General features: G+C 31.7%; 2 protein-coding genes across 2 annotated transcripts; both read right to left on the bottom strand.

Moving 5' to 3' along the window:
• Window positions 1–195: 195 nt before the first annotated feature.
• On the bottom strand, window positions 196–5,106 carry selenon (selenoprotein N). The gene is made up of 12 exons (XM_087780274.1): window positions 4,816–5,106; window positions 4,223–4,340; window positions 3,847–3,977; window positions 3,560–3,772; window positions 3,377–3,501; window positions 2,377–2,514; window positions 2,232–2,313; window positions 1,995–2,180; window positions 1,827–1,932; window positions 1,622–1,734; window positions 1,449–1,550; window positions 196–980 (listed from the first exon to the last, which is right to left on the bottom strand). Exons 1-12 carry the CDS (start codon window positions 5,002–5,004, stop codon window positions 816–818), a joined length of 1,668 nt encoding a protein of 555 aa, XP_087636400.1. The 5' UTR covers window positions 5,005–5,106; the 3' UTR covers window positions 196–815.
• Window positions 5,107–5,895: 789 nt separating this feature from the next.
• Window positions 5,896–8,202, bottom strand: znf593 (zinc finger protein 593). The gene is made up of 4 exons (XM_087779685.1): window positions 8,149–8,202; window positions 7,748–7,953; window positions 6,272–6,334; window positions 5,896–6,197 (listed from the first exon to the last, which is right to left on the bottom strand). Exons 2-4 carry the CDS (start codon window positions 7,945–7,947, stop codon window positions 6,071–6,073), a joined length of 390 nt encoding a protein of 129 aa, XP_087635811.1. The 5' UTR covers window positions 7,948–7,953; window positions 8,149–8,202; the 3' UTR covers window positions 5,896–6,070.
• Window positions 8,203–22,780: the final 14,578 nt, after the last annotated feature.

The following is a 22,780-nucleotide window of genomic DNA, read 5'->3' as shown; positions in this document are numbered from 1 at the left end:
GGAAATCTCTGCATTTCTCCCAGTTCCTCACAAAGATGCTGGAGCTCTGTCAGAGTGCTCCTTGGGTTCTTGGTAACCTCCCTGAACAAGGCCCTTCAGCATGGTGGTTTTGAACTTCTTCCATTTCTGAATGAAGGAGGCTAGTGTGCTCTTTGGAACCTTCAATGAATCAATGAATCATTTTTTGTAGAGAAATACCGGTTGAAAAAAAGGACCATTTTATTCATTGCATTCATAGATAATTAACAAACACATTGAATAACTAGTTGGGAAACACAAGTGGATTTTAATGAATAAAAATAGAATGAATGAATAGAAAAAAAGTGGTGTTATTTCACAAAATCTGGACTGTTTTACAATCCATTTTTTCGTGCCACCACTGAGGAAAGCTTATCTCCCAACATTATCACCAGTGACATCAAGTTTTGCACTGCCTGAAGAAAGCTTTCAAGCAAAACCATCACAAACTGCTGAGCAATACTTGGAGCAACGCAGTTCTCGGGTGTGTTAGAAAAATCAACTGTAAACATACCAAGACAATATTGCACCAATAAAGAGGATACGAAAGTGGTTTGTTGCTCCAATAAGAGATTTTTGATTTATCCATGAATCCTGATGTTTGTTGAATAGGGAGCTTGTATGTTTGATAATTACATGTAATAATTAATGATGTAAGTATTAAAAATCATAAGGACATGTAGTAACAAGAAAAAAATGTAGTCAGAGTTTTGTGATTGTTTGGCATCAGTCAGATGGTCATCGCTGTCAATCAAGTGGATCCTACTCTCATACACACATACATACACACACACACACTACTGTGTCAGGAAATGTTTGGCCTTTTCCATCCCTTCTTTTAGAAAGTTGATGTAGGTAGACGTGGATGGGTCTTCAAACCCAGCGGAGAAGGTGAAAGTTTCTCCTTCCTCTGGTTTCAAAGACGTCTGGTCCAGGAAGAAGTTTGCATTGATGTGATGAACCTGTTGAAAGTGATTCACAACACATTTTATTATGATTCAACTCCAGCAAATAAAGTCCAATTTATTTCAAATATTTTTTTCAATATCAAATCTTAAATAATGAAATACAAGTTTAAGCAGAACGTGTATAGGTGATCATATGCCTCATATTTAAAAAAAAAAAAACAATATAGTTCAATTTTCACCCTAAATTATTGAATTTATTCTTGAATATTTTGTAAAATACTACAGGTTTTTTTTATTAATATGAAGGAAAACAATGTTCAATAAGAACTTTATTTACCATAACACGTTCTGCTATAGTTCACACAAAGTAAACAATTTCAATTGTTATAATAATTTAAAAAATATATATATATATATTTTTAATTATTATAACAATTGAATTTGTTTACTTGTTTATTATATATATATATTTTTTCTACTGACTAAAATTGTTTCTCCTGCCTAAGGAGTCATTGTACTTACAATTGTTCCATTGGGCAGGGCCACCAACATCTCCACAGGGAAGTTGTACTTCTCCAGATGTAACCGAGCCTTTCCGCTCAGATTGGGACGTTGATCATCAGCCTGTAGAACAGACGTCACACGTAACTGTAACATCGACGTCACTGCCTAGGTGACGGTGTTCTGATGCCCACCTGCAGCATCTCCAGCTCTTTGACCAGAGACCAGCTGCTGATGAAGCTCTGGTTGAGCAGAGCCAGGACGGGCGAACTTTCCAGGACAGTTTCCCGGAGAGTTCGCCCGGAACCTAAGAAGCAGACGCTTGCAAGGTCAACGTCAACGTATTAAAAATATAAAACCAAATAGACTACATTGTAACACACGGTATGTGTGTCTTACCTCAGCAGGACTGGTCGTCTAAAGCCCCCCACAGTAGAATGGAGTGCACCAGTTTCCTCTCTGCTTCAGCTCGCTCGAAGGCTTCAGAAAATGGGAGGTAGCTCACCTGAGAAGAACACATAATCAATAAGTGCTAAAGGTTTTTTTAAAAAAAAAAAAGATTTTTACCTTCTTAAAAGGGTAGAGCGTGACCTCTAAATGTCGAGCAGCTTCCTGCCGACTGATCTCTGAGGACCAGTGAATGTCCTCGAAGACAAACTGTATGGGTTCACCGCTGTCCCGGCTGTCTATGACGTTGCCTTCCGTGTCCACGATGATGGACGGCGTGGACGGGCCCGTGGACTTGAGCTCCAGCTGTGAACACAAGTTCAGTCATACAGAACAACCGTGACACCACTTCAGCACCTGAGGTAGATATCCGATGTCCACCTCCATGTTACTGGTCTCACTGGCTCCGTACAGCCACTCCATGTCCACGTTCAGGGATCTGTCACAGGATGTCAAATGAGTCGCTAACTTTATCAACATCATGCAGGTTGAAGGAACATACCTGTCGCTGGGGACATAGAGCTGAAAATGCCGCACGTGTGAGGCATCTTTTGAGAGGATTATGTTCCCGGTAAACTGTCCTGGAGTGAACCAGAATGGAAAGTCGGGAACATCGTTGAGCTGGAATTCAGCGTGAATTCTGTTGGAAGAACGAGAACTTTTTTACAAGATTCCAACTCATCATTTATATCATTGTTGTTCATTGAAAAGACCATCACAATTTGATATTTCAAATAACCTACTAGTTAACTACTCAAAGATTTGTTCCATCTGTCCCAAGCACTTCCTCATAGGTCCGGCCAAACATAGAGCAGATGCATGTGCATCAATAGCAAGACAATTATAAAGTGACTTTAATTTTAGTTAGAAAGCTCTTGAGTAAATGTTGTCACTATAAACCATACAGTCAGTGAGGACCCACAATGGTGCTCAGTCTTACAAAAAAGACTAAAAACAACACCTGGGCAAAGTAAATGACAAGAGTGAAGCCATTATAAATACATGAAATATATTGAAATTCAAATTATTATTTTCTATTTTAGAATAGTGACCATGATATACAGTAAACTTTTTTCCATTTAAACATATTCTTAGATATTTTAAATATAACCTATTTTGGATAAGGGACAAAAGCGTTGACTCAAATGTTTTGACAAATATTCAGCTGTAAACTCCAGATCGAAAAAGCTGAAATCCTAGAAAGAGTACAAGTAACTTTTTCCTCAGAGTAGTTACTGTAAACAAATTTTAGGGATGATGTTTGGTTTAAGAAAATGAAGAGGAGAGACAGAAGACATTACAGAAATATTTTTGTTAATGGAGACATCATGGAAAAAAAGAAGAGGAAGACAACTGAAGACATTTCCTGTACATTGCAATCTACTCATCCCATGTGTGTCTGACACACTAAAAAGATGGAAAGAGTAACATATCCTATAATGCAGTGACGGATTAAAGGTGTTGACATGACATGTAGGTAACAAGCTAACAGGCCTTCTCACCTGAAGACGATGTCGTAGTAGAAGTCGTTTCTTGCACGTATGGATGCGACTGCTCCTTGAGGAGCGAAGCGTGACTTGATGAAGGGTCGTGGGTGAAACATACTCAGCAGGGTGTGGATGAGAACCTGACGATACGACATTTTAATTCAAAACTTTGTTTGCTACAAGGCGTCATCAGAATACCTCTTTGCCCCTCGGCGCCGGAGGATGATACCGATTGTTGGGCAGGTAACCGGTGAAGATGTTGAGCTCGCTGGGAATCATCCACCAGGTGTCGCCCACCTCTGCCTTGTTCTTGGGGGGCAGGAAGACTCTGAACTGACTGGCAGAGAAAGACAAGGAAGGCACCGCTGGACTCTGCCATGATCGCAGACCGCTGAGAGAACTGTGGGAGACCTGGGAGAAAATAGTCCAGTTTTGACAAAAACAATAATGCATTATTACACTTTTCCACTGGATTCATGCGTTACCCCAAGAAAGCCATCTTTGCTTTTTGTCATAGTGTCGAGCTGCAGAGGCTGCATTTTCGCCTCGATTGTCAAAGTCTCCCCATTAGGGTCGTGGATCACCTCCTCTTCTACGTCTGCTGGAGGAGAAATCCCTGCGACAAATAAAGATGCCGACTCAGCAGAAGGGACAAAGGCAGCCATGGTCTGATGAAGCTTCATGATGCAGTGTCATTATTTTCAGCGTCCACTAGATGGCGGTCTCCTTTGTTTTGCACTACTGTTCTAATGAAACATCACATCATCTTTAAACTGATGCGCCACCTACTGACCCCTGAATAACATGACACTGCTTCACGAAGCTTCATCAGACCATCAATACTAATGGGTGTCGGCGTACCTGTTAGTTTCTCCGCGATAGGTCTGAACTCCTCGGGACTGATGTAGAAATCATGGTCAGTGTCCAAAGAAGTGAACAGGAACAGACCCTCTGCTCCAAGAAGTCGGACGCTCTCTTCCTGTAGGACGGAATCACATGTTTCATTGTGTTCATCAGAACTAGGACAGCATCCTTTTGTGTGGACCAATCTCAGTTGGCCCGGCAACTCTTAACATTTTTAAGAATATTAGGAAATATGTAGACACAGATCATCCCTCAGGACACACATTGTTGTTGTTATCAGCAGTCCGGGAGGAGGTGGGGTGGGACCACTGGAGCTTTTTGAGTGTGTAACCAGCTGGGACACATACATCCCACCCTCTTGTTAAAACCTTTGAAGAAATGCAGATGTGGGCTGTTTGTGACTGGAGCCATTGCTCTGCTACTGGAAATGTTTTTTATCTTCCTTTTTTCACATTTTATTACCTATCTGACTATATAATAACTATTTATATGTCCGAGTACAGTGAAGTACCTTTTAATACTTTACAAAGCGCAAAAAATAAAATAAATAGTAAAAAAATGGAGAATTTTTGAAAGTTGTTGTGACTCACGTGAAGTTTCAAAAGTCTTGAATCTTGATACTTCTTGATCCCGAACGAAAGTAGCGGGACAGTGACGACCAGCAACACAGTCCACATCTTTCGAGAGAACCTGGATTTGGATCCCGGGTTTCGACCCTCATCCTCCGAAGGCTTCCTGCCGTCATCCCCGGCGAGGGTCTCGTTCACGTCCGCAGACATCCTCCACCTCCTCCCGGGTTATTCATTCATAATGGTCGGATCGGATCTGGAATATCGCGTGTGGGATCTGAACCTCTTTCCTCGAGACGCAAACACTCCCAGAAAAAACCGCTGGCTAGATGCTAACACTTTTGTGTGGCATACGTGCCAAGGTTAGAACATCCGGTGAACAAAATAGAAGTAATACGCTTTTATTTAAAGTTCACGATATTCACTTTATGAACTTAAGAGTACCTGTTATTAATATATTGTCAATATAATTTATATTTAAAAATGCCAACTGTGAACAGAAATCTGAAATATATCGACAAAAATAGAAAACAATAGTTTATTTTGTAGGATTTTACCGGAAGTTCTGTTGTACTACAATCTGAGTGCATGTGGTTGTAAGCTGCGGTTAGATTTAAAGGGACAGTGACCTCAAATCACGAATGAACGTCAAATTATACGTTTCTTTGCCAAAGAAGGATAGCAAAGATTTTTGAATAACCTCAAGCCTGAACAACTAACTTTTTGTATAAAGGTATTTGGGGACTTTTATAAAAAACGAAAAATAAGATCTACTGTATACATCAGTGCACACATACATCATGTACATAAATAAAATATTAAAAAGACGACTCATAATAGGTACTTAGTTAATAATACTTAACAGGATAAACTACCAAGGTGAAAAAAGTATATTTCTTATTACACCAATGAGTGTTTATCTTACTAAAGTTTTCGATTGTAATTTCAAAATGTCTTTACACAATAAGTCACATTGATTATACAAATAAACATGTTAAGTGATATTTCTTTTAACCCGATACAGACTGGGAATAAATATATTAACATTATTATAATGTTTATTTTAGGCAATGTTCAGACACCATTCACATGAACACACTGTACATTACAAAGAAAAGCTTTTATTCTGACATGCCACTTAACATCAATTTTGGCATTACAGCTCAAACTTATTGCGTCACAAAACTGCTTCCAATGTTTGTGACAGCAAGGGATAGTAAAATGTTTAGGTTTTGAAACTGTGAGTGTTTCTTCATGAATGAAAGAACATACAACTTTAGCTCATTTTCTCTTCAATAGGTTGTGTCTTCACTTCAACAGCCTTTGGAGCGACATAGGAGCCCATACCGGCAGCCCTCTCTGCCTCAGCCTGGGTGTAAGGCTCTTCTCGGAGTTGCCTCAACCTGTGGGAACCAAAATAAATTTAAAAAGCAAGTCTTAACTTATTGCTTAACCATTACAGGGGCAAATGCCTTACCGTTTTTTATGGACTTTAGTCCTGAAGTGCTCTTTTAAGGCCGTCATGTCAACAAAATATCTCCTGAAAAAGGAAGAAAAGTAACCATACGAGGCCTCTTAAGATTTGAACCTGCTAATAGTTTGAAACCATGACACCAATACTGTGCAGACCATTAACATAACTAAAATATATTTTTCCAGATTTAAAAAGGAGAAAACGTAAACGCTATTTCTAAAACAAGACAAAAGTAGTTCATAATCACGATTTTTTTTGCTGAGAATTGAGGTCACGATTCTTTCACAATTCTTTTCCCCAATGTAAATATTTATTGAACAAGAAACAATGTTTTTTTTATTCTTATCTACACAACCTTTGCATAATTTTAACAATAATCCTTTTTGAAAAATATGCGTAACATAATTTTCCTAAATCCCTCGTTTTGCACCCATCTTTAGGTCCCACGCGATGGCCCCTGTCATTTCTTTGACAGGTATGGATAAGCACCATATAAGGTTCCCGTTATTGACGTCTGGCTGGTTGACTGAGGAGGATTTTCTCCTGTCGTTTTTTTTCGCTTTTGCAGCTTTTTATATACATATTTATATATATATTACATATTTTACTCTATGGCGATGTTTCAGGTGGTTGTATAAGTTTGTCGTGTTATCTTGCAGCGCTGCTACTGAAGCATAACACTGTTTTGATTTGTATCGCCTTCTTTGGATCCAAAAAACTTCCATACTTTAATAAGCAACTTTTTTTTTGGAAGGAGCGTTACAGTGGGTTTATCATTCTCACAATCGGTTCATTTTCTTCTTTTCTCCAAGTCTCAACTCCTTCAATAACTGTTCAGACTCTCAACTGCTCTCGTTTTCTCGGTACAATCTTTTTTCATTTTATTCTTTATGTAGCAATCGTCGTCACTTGGAACTGAGATCGTCTATAAGTAGGAATCGAGATCGCAATTCTTTAACAGAGCACTAGTTTATACCCAAAAATAAATACACCGAAAATCATCTCACTAAGAGAAAGAATATTGAATAATTTAAATACAGCCAAAATAAAAGAAGACCTATAATAGAAAACCTGTACAATCTAACAGAAAGCTAGTAACATTAAACATAATTGATATGGAATAACAGACGTTAGAATAATTTAACTAGATAACAATTGCAATAACTGTGGAAAATATATTTTTTAAAGACAAAAATCTAGGTTTGTTTGCATTTGTTGCTTTCCATTTTAAGTTTAATTGCAAATTGAATTTTCCCATCACGAAATTATTTCATTTTCACCAGTTTTATTAACTTCATATAAATTAATCTATGGCATTGTACACGCATAACTACAAGTAAAAACGGATATTAACCAAAAAAGGTCACTAAATATCTTTGATAATAAAAATAAGACTTTAGAAGTAACACGTTACAACAATGGCATGATTTCAATTTAAAGTACAAAACCAAGTCTAACAACATTTCTACTATGACTTACGCGCAGTGTAAACAGTAGTGTTGCGCACAGCCTGTCACGTCAAAGTCCACCTCCTGGTTTAGGAGCTTAGTTGCCGTTTCAGGTTTGATGTCTGCGTGGATCTGATCCAGGTCTTTAGTCTTTCGCTTCGTCTTCCATTTCTTTGAAATATTCTTCTTTCTTCCATTATTGTGGTTTCCGGTTTGTTTTGACTTCCCCATGTTGAGCTGAAGAGGAAAAAAATACGGTGAAGAAGCCTGGATGGAGCCTGTAGTTTTAGTTTTAAATGACTCTTCTTCTTCTTAATGTTCGGATAGAAACATGTGTATTTAAGTTAGGGTCAGAACGATGATGAACCTAAACGTGCAAATACAACAATTTATACCTAAATTCCGTCATCAGCTGGGTTCGTGTTTACTTACCTTGTACACGTGTGTGACAGAAGGAAGTTTGTTCCACTTCCGGGCGAAACAAAACAAAATAAAGCACCGCCATCTAGTGGCTTGGAAGGTTATTTAGCTTACAACCATTTTTGCGTGTATACATATTTAAGCACATCTTCAAATATACAAACAATTATTTAATAATTAATTGCGATTAATAATATATTAAGTTAAAATCAATGATGGAATAAGATAAACAAAAACATGGAAACCGGTTTAGTGCAACATTTTAACGATTTGCTAAATAAATACATTCACAACTATATGAAATAAATAAGTGCAAGAAAGCTCCTTCCCAGGTGCAAAACAAATAGACTCAAGGACTCATTCATTCCTCGGGCTATTAAATTGTACAATTCTGAGTTTGGGGGCAGGAGTGGAGTAAAAGTGTCATGTTGTTCTGTTCTATGTTAGTCTTTGTATCCTTTGTCTTTGTTATTTTTCTTTGATCTATGTTCTTTATCTTTATCTTTAGACTTAGACGTTGTTCTAATTTTATTTTGATTTTTTTTTTTTTTTTAAATGAAAAATTGCTGCATTTAATGTGACTATTAAAAAACAATTTAAATATCAATAAAGTTCTACCTTACCTTACTTACCTTAGATTGTATCATCTTGTTCTTTCTCTTTATTTCTCTTTGTTCTTGTTCTTATTTTATTTTGATTATTTTTTATGAAAAACTGCTGTATTTGCTGTGGATAATTTGGAAAAAAAAACAATTCAATAAAGTTCATCAAAACAATTTCAATAAAGTTTTACCTTACCTTACCTTTATCTTGTTCTTTCTCTTTATTTCTCTTTGTTCTTGTTCTTATTTTATTCTGTTTATTTTTTATGAAAAATTGCTGTATTTGCTACTTAAGTAAAGTTGGCTCGATATTGACAGATTCGATCTTTGCGCTCTAATACCTCTTTATACGAGTTATTCAAAATAACAAAGCCCGATGTATTTTGATCACTGTTACACTAGCTATGTACTACACCCTCATTTTTGAAGAACAAATGTGTTGATCGCACGTAAACAGCAAAAATAGCGTGAAAGAGGCTCTGCAGGCGCGACTAATGAGTGTAGTAACTTGATATGAAGGTACTTCATAAGTGACATGAATTTGGTGACCATCAGAGTTGTAATTACAAAGCTATTACAAAATGTATGTGAAATATTCCACAAAAAAGGTGATTTTGAAAATTTCAAGAAGAAATGAAAAAAAACTAATGAGTGTAGTAACTTGATATGAAGGTACTTCATAAGTGACATGAATTTGGTGACCATCAGAGTTGTAATTACAAAGCTATTACAAAATGTATGTGAAATATTCCACAAAAAAGGTGATTTTGAAAATTTCAAGAAGAAATGAAAAAAAACTAATGAGTGTAGTAACTTGATATGAAGGTACTTCATAAGTGACATGAATTTGGTGACCATCAGAGTTGTAATTACAAAGCTATTACAAAATGTATGTGAAATATTCCACAAAAAAGGTGATTTTGAAAATTTCAAGAAGAAATGAAAAAAAACTAATGAGTGTAGTAACTTGATATGAAGGTACTTCATAAGTGACATGAATTTGGTGACCATCACAATTGTAATTACAAAGCTATTACAAAATGTATGTGAAATATTGCACCAAAATAGCGATTTTGAAAAATTCAAGTAGAAATTCGAAAAACTAATGAGTGTAGTAACTTGATATGAATGTACTTCATAAGTGACATGAATTTGGTGACCATCACAATTGTAATTACAAAGCTATTACAAAATGTATACTAAATATTGCACAAAAATAGTGATTTTGAAAATTTCAAGAATACATTTGAAAAACTAATGAGTGAAGTAACTTGATATGAAGGTACTTCATAAGTGACATGCATTTGGTGACCATCACAATTGTAATAACAAAGCTATTACAAAATGTATGTGAAATATTGCACAAAAATAGTGATTCTGAAAATTTCAAGAATAAATTTGAAAAACTAATGAGTGTAGTAACTAGATATGAAGATACTTCATAAGTGACATGAATTTGGTGACCATCACAATTGTAATTACAAAGCTATTACAAAATGTATGTGAAATATTGCACAAAAATAGTGATTCTGAAAATTTCAAGAATAAATTCTAAAAACTAATGAGTGTAGTAACTAGATATGAAGGTACTTCATAAGTGACATGAATTTGGTGACCATCAGAGTTGTAATTACAAAGCTATCACAAAAAGTATGTGAAATATTGCACAGAAATGGTGATTTTGAAAATTTCAAGTAGAAATTAAAAAAACTAATGAGTTTAGTAACTTGATATGAAGGTACTTCATAAGTGACATGAATTTGGTGACCATAAGAGTTGTAATGACAAAGCTATTACAAAATGTATACTAAATATTGCACAAAAATTGTGATTTTGAAAATTTCAAGAATAAATTTGAAAAACTAATGAGTGTAGTAACTTGATATGAAGGTACTTCATAAGTGACATGAATTTGGTGACCATCACAATTGTAATTACAAAGCTATTACAAAATGTATGTGAAATATTGCACCAAAATAGCGATTTTGAAAAATTCAAGTAGAAATTCGAAAAACTAATGAGTGTAGTAACTTGATATGAATGTACTTCATAAGTGACATGAATTTGGTGACCATCACAATTGTAATTACAAAGCTATTACAAAATGTATACTAAATATTGCACAAAAATAGTGATTTTGAAAATTTCAAGAATACATTTGAAAAACTAATGAGTGAAGTGACTTGATATGAAGGTACTTCATAAGTGACATGAATTTGGTGACCATCACAATTGTAATAACAAAGCTATTACAAAATGTATGTGAAATATTGCACAAAAATAGTGATTCTGAAAATTTCAAGAATAAATTTGAAAAACTAATGAGTGTAGTAACTAGATATGAAGATACTTCATAAGTGACATGAATTTGGTGACCATCACAATTGTAATTACAAAGCTATTACAAAATGTATGTGAAATATTGCACAAAAATAGTGATTCTGAAAATTTCAAGAATAAATTCTAAAAACTAATGAGTGTAGTAACTAGATATGAAGGTACTTCATAAGTGACATGAATTTGGTGACCATCAGAGTTGTAATTACAAAGCTATCACAAAAAGTATGTGAAATATTGCACAGAAATGGTGATTTTGAAAATTTCAAGTAGAAATTAAAAAAACTAATGAGTTTAGTAACTTGATATGAAGGTACTTCATAAGTGACATGAATTTGGTGACCATAAGAGTTGTAATGACAAAGCTATTACAAAATGTATACTAAATATTGCACAAAAATTGTGATTTTGAAAATTTCAAGAATAAATTTGAAAAACTAATGAGTGTAGTAACTTGATATGAAGGTACTTCATAAGTGACATGAATTTGGTGACCATCACAATTGTAATTACAAAGCTATTACAAAATGTATGTGAAATATTGCACAAGAAAAGCGATTTTGAAAAATTCAAGAAGAAATTCGAAAAACTAATGAGTGTAGTAACTTGATATGAAGGTACTTCATAAGTGACATGAATTTGGTGACCATCACAATTGTAATTACAAAGCTATTACAAAATGTATACTAAATATTGCACAAAAATTGTGATTTTGAAAATTTCAAGAATAAATTTGAAAAACTAATGAGTGTAGTAACTTGATATGAAGGTACTTCATAAGTGACATGAATTTGGTGACCATCACAATTGTAATTACAAAGCTATTACAAAATGTATACTAAATATTGCACAAAAATTGTGATTTTGAAAATTTCAAGAATACATTTGAAAAACTAATGAGTGTAGTAACTTGATATGAAGGTACTTCATAAGTGACATGAATTTGGTGACCATCACAATTGTAATAACAAAGCTATTACAAAATGTATGTGAAATATTGCAAAAAAATAGCGATTTTGAAAAATTCAAGTAGAAATTCGAAAAACTAATGAGTGTAGTAACTTGATATGAAGGTACTTCATAAGTGACGTGAATTTGGTGACCATCACAATTTTAATTACAAAGCTATCACAAAAAGTATGTGAAATATTGCACAGAAATGGTGATTTTGAAAATTTCAAGTAGAAATTAAAAAAACTAATGAGTGTAGTAACTTGATATGAAGGTACTTCATAAGTGACATGAATTTGGTGACCATAAGAGTAGTAATGACAAAGCTATTACAAAATGTATGTGAAATATTGCACAAAAATAGCGATTTTGAAAAATTCAAGTAGAAATTCGAAAAACTAATGAGTGTAGTAACTTGATATGAATGTACTTCATAAGTGACATGAATTTGGTGACCATCACAATTGTAATTACAAAGCTAATACAAAATGTATGTGAAATATTGCACAAGAAAAGCGATTTTGAAAAATTCAAGAAGAAATTCGAAAAACTAATGAGTGTAGTAACTTGATATGAAGGTACTTCATAAGTGACATGAATTTGGTGACCATCACAATTGTAATAACAAAGCTATTACAAAATGTATGTGAAATATTGCACAAAAATAGTGATTTTGAAAATTTCAAGTAGAAATTAAAAAAACTAATGAGTTTAGTAACTTGATATGAAGGTACTTCATAAGTGACATGAATTTGGTGACCATAAGAGTTGTAATGACAAAGCTATTACAAAATGTATACTAAATATTGCACAAAAATTGTGATTTTGAAAATTTCAAGAATAAATTTGAAAAACTAATGAGTGTAGTAACTTGATATGAAGGTACTTCATAAGTGACATGAATTTGGTGACCATCACAATTGTAATTACAAAGCTATTACAAAATGTATGTGAAATATTGCACAAGAAAAGCGATTTTGAAAAATTCAAGTAGAAATTCGAAAAACTAATGAGTGTAGTAACTTGATATGAAGGTACTTCATAAGTGACGTGAATTTGGTGACCATCACAATTTTAATTACAAAGCTATCACAAAAAGTATGTGAAATATTGCACAGAAATGGTGATTTTGAAAATTTCAAGTAGAAATTAAAAAAACTAATGAGTGTAGTAACTTGATATGAAGGTACTTCATAAGTGACATGAATTTGGTGACCATAAGAGTAGTAATGACAAAGCTATTACAAAATGTATGTGAAATATTGCACAAAAATAGCGATTTTGAAAAATTCAAGTAGAAATTCGAAAAACTAATGAGTGTAGTAACTTGATATGAATGTACTTCATAAGTGACATGAATTTGGTGACCATCACAATTGTAATTACAAAGCTATTACAAAATGTATGTGAAATATTGCACAAGAAAAGCGATTTTGAAAAATTCAAGAAGAAATTCGAAAAACTAATGAGTGTAGTAACTTGATATGAAGGTACTTCATAAGTGACATGAATTTGGTGACCATCACAATTGTAATTACAAAGCAATTACAAAATGTATGAGAAATATTGCACAAAAATAGCGATTTTGAAAAATTCAAGAAGAAATTCGAAAAACGAATGAGTGTAGTAACTTTATATGAAGGTACTTCATAAGTGACATGAATTTGGTGACCATCACAATTGTAATTACAAAGCTATTGCAAAATGTATACTAAATATTGCACAAAAATAGTGATTTTGAAAATTTCAAGAATAAATTTGAAAAACTAATGAGTGTAGTAACTTGATATGAAGGTACTTCATAAGTGACATGAATTTGGTGACCATCACAATTGTAATAACAAAGCTATTACAAAATGTATGTGAAATATTGCACAAAAATAGCGATTTTGAAAAATTCAAGTAGAAATTCGAAAAACTAATGAGTGTAGTAACTTGATATGAAGGTACTTCATAAGTGACGTGAATTTGGTGACCATCACAATTTTAATTACAAAGCTATCACAAAAAGTATGTGAAATATTGCACAGAGATGGTGATTTTGAAAATTTCAAGTAGAAATTAAAAAAACTAATGAGTGTAGTAACTTGATATGAAGGTACTTCATAAGTGACATGAATTTGGTGACCATCACAATTGTAATTACAAAGCAATTACAAAATGTATGAGAAATATTGCACAAAAATAGCGATTTTGAAAAATTCAAGAAGAAATTCGAAAAACGAATGAGTGTAGTAACTTTATATGAAGGTACTTCATAAGTGACATGAATTTGGTGACCATCACAATTGTAATTACAAAGCTATTGCAAAATGTATACTAAATATTGCACAAAAATAGTGATTTTGAAAATTTCAAGAATAAATTTGAAAAACTAATGAGTGTAGTAACTTGATATGAAGGTACTTCATAAGTGACATGAATTTGGTGACCATCACAATTGTAATAACAAAGCTATTACAAAATGTATGTGAAATATTGCACAAAAATAGCGATTTTGAAAAATTCAAGTAGAAATTCGAAAAACTAATGAGTGTAGTAACTTGATATGAAGGTACTTCATAAGTGACGTGAATTTGGTGACCATCACAATTTTAATTACAAAGCTATCACAAAAAGTATGTGAAATATTGCACAGAAATGGTGATTTTGAAAATTTCAAGTAGAAATTAAAAAAACTAATGAGTGTAGTAACTTGATATGAAGGTACTTCATAAGTGACATGAATTTGGTGACCATAAGAGTAGTAATGACAAAGCTATTACAAAATGTATGTGAAATATTGCACAGAAATGGTGATTTTGAAAAATTCAAGAAGAAATTAAAAAAACTAATGGGTGTAGTAACTTGATATGAAGGTACTTCATAAGTGACATGAATTTGGTGACCATCACAATTGTAATTACAAAGCTATTACAAAATGTATGTGAAATATTGCACAAGAAAAGCGATTTTGAAAAATTCAAGAAGAAATTCGAAAAACTAATGAGTGTAGTAACTTGATATGAAGGTACTTCATAAGTGACATGAATTTGGTGACCATCACAATTGTAATTACAAAGCAATTACAAAATGTATGAGAAATATTGCACAAAAATAGCGATTTTGAAAAATTCAAGAAGAAATTCGAAAAACGAATGAGTGTAGTAACTTTATATGAAGGTACTTCATAAGTGACATGAATATGGTGACCATCACAATTGTAATTACAAAGCTATTACAAAATGTATACTAAATATTGCACAAAAATAGTGATTTTGAAAATTTCAAGAATAAATTTGAAAAACTAATGAGTGTAGTAACTTGATATGAAGGTACTTCATAAGTGACATGAATTTGGTGACCATTACAATTGTAATAACAAAGCTATTACAAAATGTATGTGAAATATTGCACAAAAATAGCGATTTTGAAAAATTCAAGTAGAAATTCGAAAAACGAATGAGTGTAGTAACTTGATATGAATGTACTTCATAAGTGACATGAATTTGGTGACCATAAGAGTAGTAATGACAAAGCTATTACAAAATGTATGTGAAATATTGCACAGAAATGGTGATTTTGAAAATTTCAAGAAGAAATTAAAAAAACGAATGGGTGTAGTAACTTGATATGAAGGTACTTCATAAGTAACATGAATTTGGTGACCATCACAATTGTAATTACAAAGCTATTACAAAATGTATGTGAAATATTGCACAAAAATAGCGATTTTGAAAAATTCAAGTAGAAATTCGAAAAACGAATGAGTGTAGTAACTTGATATGAATGTACTTCATAAGTGACATGAATTTGGTGACCATCACAATTGTAATTACAAAGCTATTACAAAATGTATACTAAATATTGCACAAAAATAGTGATTTTGAAAATTTCAAGAATAAATTTGAAAAACTAATGAGTGTAGTAACTTGATATGAAGGTACTTCATAAGTGACATGAATTTGGTGACCATCACAATTGTAATTACAAAGCTATTACAAAATGTATGTGAAATATTGCACAAGAAAAGCGATTTTGAAAAATTCAAGAAGAAATTCGAAAAACTAATGAGTGTAGTACCTTGATATGAAGGTACTTCATAAGTGACATGAATTTGGTGACCATCACAATTGTAATTACAAAGCTATTACAAAATGTATGTGAAATATTGCACAAGAAAAGCGATTTTGAAAAATTCAAGAAGAAATTCGAAAAACTAATGAGTGTAGTAACTTGATATTAAGGTACTACATAAGTGACATGAATTCGGTGACCATCAGAGTTGTAATTACAAAGCTATTATAAAATGTATGTGAAATATTGCACAGAAATGGTGATTTTGAAAATTTCAAGAATAAATTCGAAAAACTAATGAGTGTAGTAACTTGATATGAAGGTACTTCATAAGTGACATGAATTTGGTGACCATCACAATTGTAATTACAAAGCTATTACAAAATGTATATGAAATATTGCACAAAAATAGCGATTTTGAAAAATTCAAGAAGAAATTCGAAAAACTAATGAGTGTAGTAACTTGATATGAAGGTACTACATAAGTGACATGAATTTGGTGACCATCACAATTGTAATTACAAAGCTATTACAAAATGTATGTGAATATTGCACAAAAATAGTGATTTTGAAAAATTCAAGAAGAAATTCGAAAAACTAATGAGTGTAGTAACTTGATATGAAGATACTTCATAAGTGACATGAATTTGGTGACCATCAGAGTTGTAATTACAAAGCTATTATAAAATGTATGTGAAATATTGCACAGAAATGGTGATTTTTAAAATTTCAAGAAGAAATTAAAAAAAACAATGAGTGTAGTAACTTGATATGAAGGTACTTCATAAGTGACATGAATTTGGTGACCATCACAATTTTAATTACAAAGCTATCACAAAAAGTATGTGAAATATTGCACAGAAATGGTGATTTTGAAAATTTCAAGTAGAAATTAAAAAAACTAATGAGTGTAGTAACTTGATATGAAGGTACTTCATAAGTGACATGAATTTGGTGACCATAAGAGTTGTAATTACAAAGCTATTACAAAATGTATGTGAAATATTGCACAGAATTGGTGATTTTGAAAAATTCAAGAAGAAATTAAAAAAAACTAATGAGTGTAGTAACTTGACATGAAGGTACTTCATAAGTGACATGAATTTGGTGACCATCATAATTGTAATTACAAAGCTATTAAAAAATGTATGTGAAATATTGCACAAAAATAGCGATTTTGAAAAATTCAAGAAGAAATTCGAAAAACTAATGAGTGTAGTAACTTGACATGAAGGTACTTCATAAGTGACATGAATTCGGTGACCATCAGAGTTGTAATGAGAAAGCTATTATAAAATGTATGTTTGAAATATTGCACAGAAATGGTGATTTTGAAAATTTCAAGAAGAAATTTAAAAAACCAATGAGTGTAGTAACTTGATATGAAGGTACTTCATAAGTGACATGAATTTGGTGACCATCACAATTGTAATTACAAATCTATTAAAAAGTTTATACGAAATATTGCACAAAAAAAGTGATTTTTAAAATGTCAAGAAGAAATTTAAAAAACGAATGAGTATAGTAACTTGATATGAAGGTACTTCATAAGTGACATGAATTTGGTGACCATCACAATTGTAATTACAAAGCTATTACAAAATGTATGTGAAATATTGCACAAAAAAGGTGATTTTTAAAATTTCAAGAAGAAATTAAAAAAGCTAATGAGTGTAGTAACTTGATATGAAGGTACTTCATAAGTGACATGAATTTGGTGACCATCACAATTGTAATTACAAAGCTATTACAAAATGTATGTGAAATATTGCACAAAAATAGCGATTTTGAAAAATTCAAGAAGAAATTCGAAAAACTAATGAGTGTAGTAACTTTATATGAAGGTACTTCATAAGTGACATGAATTTGGTGACCATCACAATTGTAATTACAAAGCTATTACAAATTGTATGTGAAATATTGCACAAAAATAGCGATTTTGAAAAATTCAAGAAGAAATTAAAAAAACGAATGAGTGTAGTAACTTGATATGAAGGTACTTCATAAGTGACATGAATTTGGTGACCATCACAATTGTAATTACAAAGCTATTACAAATTGTATGTGAAATATTGCACAAAAATAGCGATTTTGAAAAATTCAAGAAGAAATTAAAAAAACGAATGAGTGTAGTAACTTGATATGAAGGTACTTCATAAGTGACATGAATTTGGTGACCATCACAATTGTAATTACAAAGCTATTACAAAATGTATGTGAAATATTGCACAAAAATAGTGATTCTGAAAATTTCAAGAATAAATTTGAAAAACTAATGAGTGTAGTAACTTGATATGAAGGTACTTCATAAGTGACATGAATTTGGTGACCATCATAATTGTAATTACAAAGCTATTAAAAAATATATGTGAAATATTGCGTGAAAATAGTGATTTGAAAGAATTTAGAGGAAAATTAAAAAAAAATAATGAGTGTAGTACCTTAATATGAAGGTACTTCATAAGTGACATGAATTTGGTGACCATCACAATTGTAATAACAAAGCTATTACAAAATGTATGTGAAATATTGCACAAAAATAGTGATTTAGAAAATTTCAAGAATAAATTTGAAAAACGAATGAGTGTAGTAACTTGATATGAAGGTACTTCATAAGTGACATGAATTTGGTGACCATCACAATTGTAATAACAAAGCTATTACAAAATGTATGTGAAATATTGCACAAAAATAGTGATTTTGAAAATTTCAAGAATAAATTCGAAAAACTAATGAGTGTAGTAACTTGATATGAAGGTACTTCATAAGTGACATGAATTTGGTGACCATCACAATTGTAATTACAAAGCTATTACAAAATGTATGTGAAATATTGCACAAAAATAGCGATTTGAAAAATTCAAGAAGAAATTCGAAAAACTAATGAGTGTAGTAACTTGATATGAAGGTACTACATAAGTGACATGAATTTGGTGACCATCACAATTGTAATTACAAAGCTATTACAAAATGTATGTGAATATTGCACAAAAATAGTGATTCTGAAAAATTCAAGAAGAAATTCGAAAAACTAATGAGTGTAGTAACTTGATATGAAGGTACTACATAAGTGACATGAATTTGGTGACCATCAGAGTTGTAATTACAAAGCTATTATAAAATGTATGTGAAATATTGCACAGAAATGGTGATTTTTAAAATTTCAAGAAGAAATTAAAAAAAACAATGAGTGTAGTAACTTGATATGAAGGTACTTCATAAGTGACATGAATTTGGTGACCATCACAATTTTAATTACAAAGCTATCACAAAAAGTATGTGAAATATTGCACAGAAATGGTGATTTTGAAAATTTCAAGTAGAAATTAAAAAAACGAATGAGTGTAGTAACTTGACATGAATGTACTTCATAATTGACAAAAAAGGTGATTTTGAAAAATTCAAGAAGAAATTCGAAAAACTAATGAGTGTAGTAACTTGACATGAAGGTACTTCATAATTGACATGAATTTGGTGACCATCATAATTGTAATTACAAAGCTATTAAAAAATGTATGTGAAATATTGCACAAAAAAGGTGATTTTGAAAAATTCAAGAAGAAATTAAAAAAACGAATGAGTGTAGTAACTTGACATGAAGGTACTTCATAAGTGACATGAATTCGGTGACCATCAGAGTTGTAATGAGAAAGCTATTATAAAATGTATGTTTGAAATATTGCACAGAAATGGTGATTTTGAAAATTTCAAGAAGAAATTTAAAAAACCAATGAGTGTAGTAACTTGATATGAAGGTACTTCATAAGTGACATGAATTTGGTGACCATCACAATTGTAATTACAAAGCTATTACAAAATGTATGTGAAATATTGCACAAAAATAGCGATTTTGAAAAATTCAAGAAGAAATTCGAAAAACTAACGAGTGTAATAACTTTATATGAAGGTACTTCATAAGTGACATGAATTTGGTGACCATCACAATTGTAATAACAAAGCTTTTACAAAATGTATGTGAAATATTGCACAAAAATAGCGATTTTGAAAAATTCAAGAAGAAATTAAAAAAACGAATGAGTGTAGTAACTTGATATGAAGGTACTTCATAAGTGACATGAATTTGGTGACCATCACAATTGTAATTTCAAAGCTATTACAAATTGTATGTGAAATATTGCACAAAAATAGCGATTTTGAAAAATTCAAGAAGAAATTAAAAAAACGAATGAGTGTAGTAACTTGATATGAAGGTACTTCATAAGTGACATGAATTTGGTGACCATCACAATTGTAATTACAAAGCTATTACAAAATGTATGTGAAATATTGCACAAAAATAGTGATTCTGAAAATTTCAAGAATAAATTTGAAAAACTAATGAGTGTAGTAACTTGATATGAAGGTACTTCATAAGTGACGTGAATTTGGTGACCATCACAATTCTAATTACAAATCTATTAAAAAGTTTATGAGAAATATTGCACAAAAAAGGTGATTTTGAAAATTTCAAGAATAAATTAAAAAAACTAATGGGTGTAGTAACTTGATATTAAGGTACTACATAAGTGACATGAATTTGGTGACCATCAGAGTTGTAATTACAAAGCTATTATAAAATGTATGTGAAATATTGCACAGAAATGGTGATTTTGAAAATTTCAAGAAGAAATTAAAAAAACCAATGAGTGTAGTAACTTGATATGAAGGTACTTCATAAGTGACATGAATTTGGTGACCATCACAACTGTAATTACAAAGCTATTAAAAAATGTATGTGAAATATTGCACAAAAACGGTGATTTTGAAAATTTCAAGAAGAAATTAAAAAAACTAATGGGTGTAGTAACTTGATATGAAGGTACTTCATAAGTGACATTAATTTGGTGACCATAAGAGTTGTAATTACAAAGTTATTATAAAATGTATGTGAAATATTGCACAAAAAAGGTGATTTTGAAAATTTCAAGAAGAAATTTAAAAAACTAATGAGTGTAGTAACTTAATATGAAGGTACTTCATAAGTGACATGAATTTGGTGACCATAAGAGTTGTAATTACAAAGCTATTACAAAATGTATGTGAAATATTGCACAAAAATAGCGATTTTGAAAAATTCAAGAAGAAATTAAAAAAACGAATGAGTGTAGTAACTTGATATGAAGGTACTTCATAAGTGACATGAATTTGGTGACCATCACAATTGTAATTACAAAGCTATTACAAAATGTATGTGAAATATTGCACAAAAATAGTGATTCTGAAAATTTCAAGAATAAATTTGAAAAACTAATGAGTGTAGTAACTTGATATGAAGGTACTTCATAAGTGACATGAATTTGGTGACCATCACAATTGTAATAACAAAGCTATTACAAAATGTATGTGAAATATTGCACAAAAATAGTGATTTAGAAAATTTCAAGAATAAATTTGAAAAACGAATGAGTGTAGTAACTTGATATGAAGGTACTTCATAAGTGACGTGAATTTGGTGACCATCACAATTCTAATTACAAATCTATTAAAAAGTTTATGAGAAATATTGCACAAAAAAGGTGATTTTGAAAATTTCAAGAATAAATTAAAAAAACTAATGGGTGTAGCAACTTGATATTAAGGTACTACATAAGTGACATGAATTCGGTGACCATCAGAGTTGTAATTACAAAGCTATTATAAAATGTATGTGAAATATTGCACAGAAATGGTGATTTTGAAAATTTCAAGAAGAAATTAAAAAAACCAATGAGTGTAGTAACTTGATATGAAGGTACTTCATAAGTGACATGAATTTGGTGACCAACACAACTGTAATTACAAAGCTATTAAAAAATGTATGTGAAATATTGCACAAAAACGGTGATTTTGAAAATTTCAAGAAGAAATTAAAAAAACTAATGGGTGTAGTAACTTGATATGAAGGTACTTCATAAGTGACATTAATTTGGTGACCATAAGAGTTGTAATTACAAAGTTATTATAAAATGTATGTGAAATATTGCACAAAAAAGGTGATTTTGAAAATTTCAAGAAGAAATTAAAAAAACTAATGAGTGTAGTAACTTAATATGAAGGTACTTCATAAGTGACATGAATTTGGTGACCATCACAATTGTAATTACAAAGCTATTACAAAATGTATGTGAAATATTGCACAGAAATGGTGATTTTGAAAAATTCAAGAAGAAATTAAAAAAACGAATGGGTGTAGTAACTTCATATGAAGGTACTACATAAGTGACATGAATTTGGTGACCATCACAACTGTAATTACAAAGCTATTAAAAAATGTATGTGAAGTATTGCACAAAAAAGGTGATTTTGAAAATTTCAAGAAGAAATTAAAAAAACTAATGGATGTAGTAACTTGATATGAAGGTACTACATAAGTTACATGAATTTGGTGACCATCACAATTGTAATTACAAAGCTATTACAAAATGTATGTGAAATATTGCACAAAAATAGTGATTTTGAAAAGAAATGTAAAAAACTAATGATCGTGGTAACATATATATGGAGGCCCTTCTTTAGTCACATGAACATGGTGACCATAAAAACTTAAATTAAAGAGTTATAAAGACGGGAATTAAATGAAGTCAACCCTTTATCGGTGTTCGTCTATTGGAGGACGGTCCCTTATACGCCGCCTCACTTGCCGCCTGAATAGAAATCCGTGTATTTTCTCAGGACAATATGACGAGATATTAAGGTTCAAACGCGCTTGTAGTCAATAC

This window comes from Callionymus lyra, chromosome 18 (genome assembly GCF_982586985.1).
Source record: "Callionymus lyra chromosome 18, fCalLyr1.hap1.1, whole genome shotgun sequence".
NCBI lineage: Eukaryota > Metazoa > Chordata > Actinopteri > Syngnathiformes > Callionymidae > Callionymus > Callionymus lyra.
Note: the sequence above shows the minus strand (reverse complement) of the source record. Positions and strands in the feature narration are given on the sequence as shown.

Bases quoted from the DNA above. Each gene is read 5' to 3' on its own strand.
- znf593 (XM_087779685.1), bottom strand. From the start codon at position 7,947: ATGGGGAAGTCAAAACAAACCGGAAACCACAATAATGGAAGAAAGAAG. The intron at 6,335-7,747 runs GTAAGTCATAGT...TTCCTTTTTCAG, and splicing joins CACTACTGTTTACACTGCGC to GAGATATTTTGTTGACATGA. The intron at 6,198-6,271 runs GTAAGGCATTTG...TGGTTCCCACAG, and splicing joins ACTAAAGTCCATAAAAAACG to GTTGAGGCAACTCCGAGAAG.